The sequence below is a fragment of the Dipodomys merriami genome, unplaced genomic scaffold (genome assembly GCF_024711535.1).
Source record: "Dipodomys merriami isolate MVZ:Mamm:240054 unplaced genomic scaffold, mDipMer1.0.p SCAF_786, whole genome shotgun sequence".
Taxonomy (NCBI): domain Eukaryota; kingdom Metazoa; phylum Chordata; class Mammalia; order Rodentia; family Heteromyidae; genus Dipodomys; species Dipodomys merriami.
In genome coordinates, this window is record NW_027206386.1 from 218,353 (window position 1) to 224,378 (window position 6,026).

Here is a 6,026-nt window from a genome sequence, read left to right on the forward strand (position 1 = left end):
AAAAGACCAGCACCGAGCTTGGCTGAGGACGGCTGTGGACAGGACAGGATGGACAGGCTGTGCTCTACCCTCCTGCTGCTCACTCTCCCTTCCTGTGAGTGCTCTGCTCAGGGCCCTGGGGTGGGAAGTCTCCTGTGCTCCCCCGACCCTGCTTCACCTCCACCTGCTGTTTCTCCACAGGGGCCCTGGCCCAGATCACCCTGAAGGAGTCTGGCCCTGGGCTGCTGCCACCCTCCCAGACCCTCAGCCTCACCTGCTCCATCTCGGGATTCTCTCTGAGTACTACTGGTGTGGGTGTGAGTTGGATCCGGCAGCCCCCAGGGAAGACCCTGGAGTGGCTGGCAAATGTGTGGTGGGATGATGATAAGTACTACAACCCAGCCCTGAAGAGCCGGCTCTCCATCTCCAAGGACAGCTCCAACAGCCAGGTGTTCCTCACACTGGACAGCGTGGACTCTGCAGACACAGCCACCTATTACTGTGCTAGAAACCACAGAGGCACAGCCACAGGGGCCTCCTGCACAAGATCTCAGGCTGGGCCTCAGCTCTGTACTGGCCCCGAGCATCAGGACGGTGCAGCTGCTGCTCTTTCCTGGCAGCCTCTGTGCTTTCCTCTTCCCCTCAGGGTCTCAGGTGGTTTCCTGTTTCTTCTCTAAGTTCACATCTCAGCTTCCTTGCCAAATGTTCATGAAGAGATCCTGGGCTCTGCTTTAAAAAGAAAAGTGGAGCCTCTGACCCTAGCTATTCCGGGGTCTGACATCTGAAGCTCATGTGGGAAGCCAGCCTGTGCAGGCAAGTCTGTGCTGCTAAATCTAATGATCCAAGATGGCAGTAGGGAAGCTGTGGCTCAAGTGGTAGAGTGTTGCCTTGAGCAAAAGTTCATGAGCTGGGTCCAGGCCCTGGGTTCCAATCCTCAGGACAGCACAAAAAAATGCAGCCTGCAGGCTTGTATCTGTCATGATAGAAGTTAGTTCTTGCTGACCATGAACACAGAATTGTTCACTAATGGAAGTGTGTCAGCACACTCACAACTAGAATTCAATGAATATCCAGAGCTCAGGGACTGGTCATGCAAACATGTCAGAACCAGGAAAACAAAGGTTTCAGGTGGATTGTGCATGTAGCTGTCCAACACTGATGATGGAAATGTACACATAAGACCGAGAAGAGAAAACATGACACAGACGTCATCAAATTCACAACCCAGTAGTGTAAAGCACTGCTGATCACTGGGTCACAGACGCGTGTGAAGACCACACACTGGCCCTCCCCAGCGAAGCCCTGAGGGCCTTTCTCCAGGTGCCTCTATTTCCAGGCCTCCAGAGGTTCAGCCTCACTGTTCTCTGCCAAGCCAGCGTCTCACAGGCCCCGGAGGTTCTTGCAAATGCCCTGAACAGTACCGGACAGGACACAGACTGGAAGGTGACTGCTGTGCCTACAGTGCTCAGGACAGGTACCCGTGGTCCAGGCCGGTAAGCAGAGCTGTTCTACTTGAAGGTGGAGATCTATTCTAGGTAGATATTTCAGGAAACTCTTTTCAACCATTTGCTGTGTGTGTGTGTGTGTGTGTGTGTGTGTGTGTGTGTGTGTGTGTGTGTGTGTGTGTGTGTGTGTGTGACAGCCCTACTCCTGTAGACTGAGATTCAGGCCAGCACAGCCAGGCCAAGCAGTTCATGAGACTCCATCTGAGAGAAAGAAAGTCAGTGTGCTGACATGTGCCTATAATCCCCAGATGGAAACTTCACATAGGAAGATGGAGCTCCAGGTGAGAATATGACCAAAATCACCAGGCCCTTCTCAAAAATGGCACTGATACCATCAAAGACTGGAAGTCTGCCCAGTGCTTGAACACCTTCATAGCAGGCCTGGGGCCTCGAGTTGAAGAAAACATCAGTACCTGTGCTGCCCAAATGAAACATTGCCAGCCCTGCTATGTACTCACATGCACACAGTGTGAGTGGATTTACATTGTGTGTCAGAAATAAAATGTGGGGGGCTGGGAAGGTGGCTCAGTGGTAGAGCATTTGCCTTGCATGCCTGAGGCCCTGGGTTTGATTCCTCAGCACCACATAAGCAAAAAGTAAAAAAAAGCCAGAAGTGGCAGTGTGGCTCAAGTGGTAGAGAGCTAGCCTTGAGCTGAAGAGCTGAGGATTAGCGCCCAGGCCCAGAGTTCAAGCCCCCCGACCAGACCCAAAAAAAATTAAATTAAATTAAATTAAATGTGGGCTACATTGCAGAAATAATCTCCAAGTTTGGAGGCTGGTTCCATTGGTAGAGCTCCAACCAATGAGTAAAAGCATCAGGCACCAATTTGAGTTTTGATCTTAGACTTAAAAAAAAAGACTAGAAAAGTATCTTTCCAATTGAACTACTTCATTCCTTGTCTTGAAAGCTCATAGGTAAGTGTGTGTTAGTCTCAATTATGTGTGTATATAATTCATACATATTTACACACACCAGCCTATAGTTTGTATATATGATGGGTGTGTCAATGTGTATGCACACATACAAATACACCATTCTAAAATAACTGTGTATCTAAAGCTACCAGCGTGACTACGTTTATTGCAGCATTATTTATTATAGCTAAGATATGGAACCAACCCAGATGCCCCTCAGAATATGAATGGATCAAGAAAATGTGGTATATATACACAATGGAATTCTATGCCTCCATCAGAAAGAATGACATTGCCCCATTTGTTAGGAAATGGAAAGGCTTGGAAAATAAGTGAAGTAAGCCAGGCCCAAAGAAACATAGGTCCCATGGTTTCCCTTATTTGCAATAACTAGTATATGTCTGAGTCAAGCAGAAAAGGTCAGATAAGTTGATGTTAGGGAAAGGAAACCTAAGATAAGTATTCAAATGTTTTTTTTTCCTTTCACGCGATTGTTTCTAACACATTTATAAGATTATTTTGTTGCTTTTTATATCCCTCCCCCACCATATAACCCCTCCTTTTACTTTATTTGATGTCGGTGTAATTTGTGGAGGGGAAGAGAAAAAAAGATCATTTAAATAGGGATACAGGTGGACCTATTGCAACAATGAGATGTACAAGTCATTATCCAAAAATGAACTTTACAACTTTGGTTGTGGGGGAGGAGGAGGATTGGATGGAGGGGCGGGAAGAGGCTGGAAAGGGATGGGAAGGGGAAACAAAGGAGGAGCCTACAATGCTTGATAAGAAATGTACTCATTATCTTGCCCATGTAATTCTAACCCCTCTGTACAGTCTTTTCACAACAAAAACAGTAAAAAAATAAAATGCCCAGCAATAAATATACCCAAGGACAGAAGGCCCTCTACAATAACAACTCTAAAACACTGACGTAAGTAATTGAAGGGGACAGTAATAAAAATCAGGGGAGTGGAAGAACATTGTTACAAGGATCGAGAAAACGGATACTGTGAAAATGGCCATATTACCAAAAGAGGTCTAAAGACTCGATCAACCTCCATCAAAAGTCCCATGGCCTTCTTCCCAGAAATGGAAAATGAAAGTGATTTTAAATGTCATGTGGAAGTACCAAAGACCTTGAGCAAAAGGAGTAGTGCTTGAAGAGGATAAGACTTAATTCACATTTTGCCACTAAGGAGAGAATAACATTCAATTCCTACATTAAACACAGGATATGCAGAAGGGGAAGAAATCTTGGCAATACATGCATCTGACAGAGGATGAATTTCCAGGATACATGAATCCCTCAAATAATTAAACACCAGTACACACAATTCCATTAATAAATATATAGAGGAATTGGTCAGAGCTCAAAATAAGAATCTCGTATGGCCAATAACACATAAAAGACTTTCAATATTCTCAGTCATAAACGAAATGAACATCATGACTGCACTGCATTCCAACTGTACCCTGTCAATCATAAAGAGAACAAACAAGAACTGGCAAACCTGCAAGAAAAGAAACCTTCCGTGGTGCCCTCAGAATGTGAGCGAGTGCACTATGGGACTCAGAATGGAAAACCCTCCACAGACTAAAAGCCAAGCCACCAATGATCCTTCTCCTCACTCCTGCACACACCCAAGGGGTCTCGGGCAGTCTATGATATAGTGACTACACAGTTGTGTTTGTATTGAACTGTCCACAATCGGAAAGGTTTGGGGATCAGACTGGGTCCCTTCATGGATTCCTTAATGGATGAACCTAGAAAGTTTGTTATCTATACAGAATGGAATTACTCAGCTATAAAGAGAAATAATGTATATAGAATGGAATTACTCAGCTATAAAGAGCAATGAACTTACTTCACTGGAAGGAAAATTGAAAAAATAGAGAACACTTTGCTGATGAAAATAAGCCAGACACCAAAGGAGTAATACTGCGTGTTTGTCTCTTAGGTAGAATAAAGATCTGGAGAAGATCAAAAGCAAGAATATTAAATTGGAATGGCAAGAGCATGTGGAAGCCAGCAAGATTGATCTGGGGCAGGAGAGGGTGCAATCAAAGTACATTACACACTCGTGTGAAAATGTCATAAGGAAACCCATTATTTGGTATAATGAAGCTAATTTGAAAAGAAAAAGTGGCCCAACACTGGTGGTTCACACCAGTCAACCTAGCTTTCAGGAGGCTCAGATCTGGAGATCACAGTTCAAAATCATCCTATGCCAGAAATTCCGTGAGACATTTATCTCCCATTAATCACAGACAAAGCCAGGCGTGGTGCTAGCTCTGGTGGTAGAGGGGGAGCCCTGAGCAAACGGAGCTCAGGGAAAGAGTCCAGGCCCTGGTTCAAGGCCCAGGACTAGCTGGAAATAAAGAAGTAAACAGAAAACCCGACAGAGCAGAGAGATGAGCTTCGGCATGAACGCTGGAGTGGTCCAGGAGCTCTGATAAGAGACTGTGATGGAAAGAGGAAGCCAAGTGCAGCTCCCTGAGCTGAGACCTGAAAGGAGCCTTGGAGCAGCCACTCCATCACAGACACAGGGCTCAGGATGAGGACAGAGCGGGCATGAATGGTGAAGGCACCGTGCAGCCCAGGACGCCCTGGACAGACCCCTCCACACTGCCCTGCAAGCCCATGTGGCCACCTCAGTCTTCCCAGGGGTGACTGCTGTGTCCTGGCAGCGTGGGGCTCAGTGCTGACCCTGTACGGAGCTCGGGCCTCGGGGTGTCACATGGTCTCTCTGCAGGGCATAGAATCCAAGATGGATGTGTGGAGACTGTCTGACTCATGGATGGCTGGGGACAGGCAGAGACAACTAGAGAAATGGGGACAGCGAAGGAAGATCACTAGACAGCGTCCTCAGAACTATGGGCTCAGCACCCCAGAGAGGCAAAGCCTAACTGACCTGTGGAGTGACCTGTGCTCAGTACTGCAGGTGACAGAGCTCAGTGAAAATCCAGCCTGGGAGAGTTGCAGACCCACAGACCCCATGCACGGGGCTCCTTGCCCAGGTGTTCCCAGTACCATGTGTGTGTGTGTGTGTGTGTGTGTTTGAGAGAGAGAGAGAGAGAGAGAGACCTCATGTGTCCAAGTCCACACTGTGTATGCACAACTGTACCCAGTACAATATATAAATGAGTGAAACCTCATGTGTACACGTCCACACTGTGTGCACCCAGCTGGAACTCAAGTCAAGGAAAATCATTCAGTCTCTCAGGCTTCATGTCTCCTAGTTGATGTTTGGATTTCGTTGGTAACTATGGTTACCCTTTCTTTCCCATCATCCCTCTGGGAGTATTTGCACTATTCCAGGCTCATGTTGTATTTACAACACAAGTAACTTGTGACTCAACACCCTGTGATTCAGACGATAGTAAAACATTGGAATCTGAATGTAAAATTAGCCCTGGGGGCACTAGTGCTTTGCTGCGGGTGCTATGGATAAATCATCTGGAAGGTACAATGGGAAAAGAGTCCAGGCCGAGGTGGGAAGCTATGGGGTGCGTGCCTTGGCTCCCCAACATTCATGACCTGGAATTTAACCCTTGCAGGGAGGCAGCCTGACTCATGGATGGTGAGTGTCCTCCTGTCCCCTTGAGGAAGGGAGCTGATCTTTC

General features: G+C 46.8%; 1 gene segment (V, D, J or C); it reads left to right on the plus strand.

Moving 5' to 3' along the window:
- On the plus strand, positions 1–4,000 carry LOC138818871 (immunoglobulin heavy variable 2-5-like). The segment is given in 4 exon segments: positions 1–94; positions 181–498; positions 1,316–1,472; positions 3,829–4,000. Coding segments are annotated over 4 exon segments (693 nt in total).
- The last annotated feature ends 2,026 nt before the right edge of the window (positions 4,001–6,026 follow it).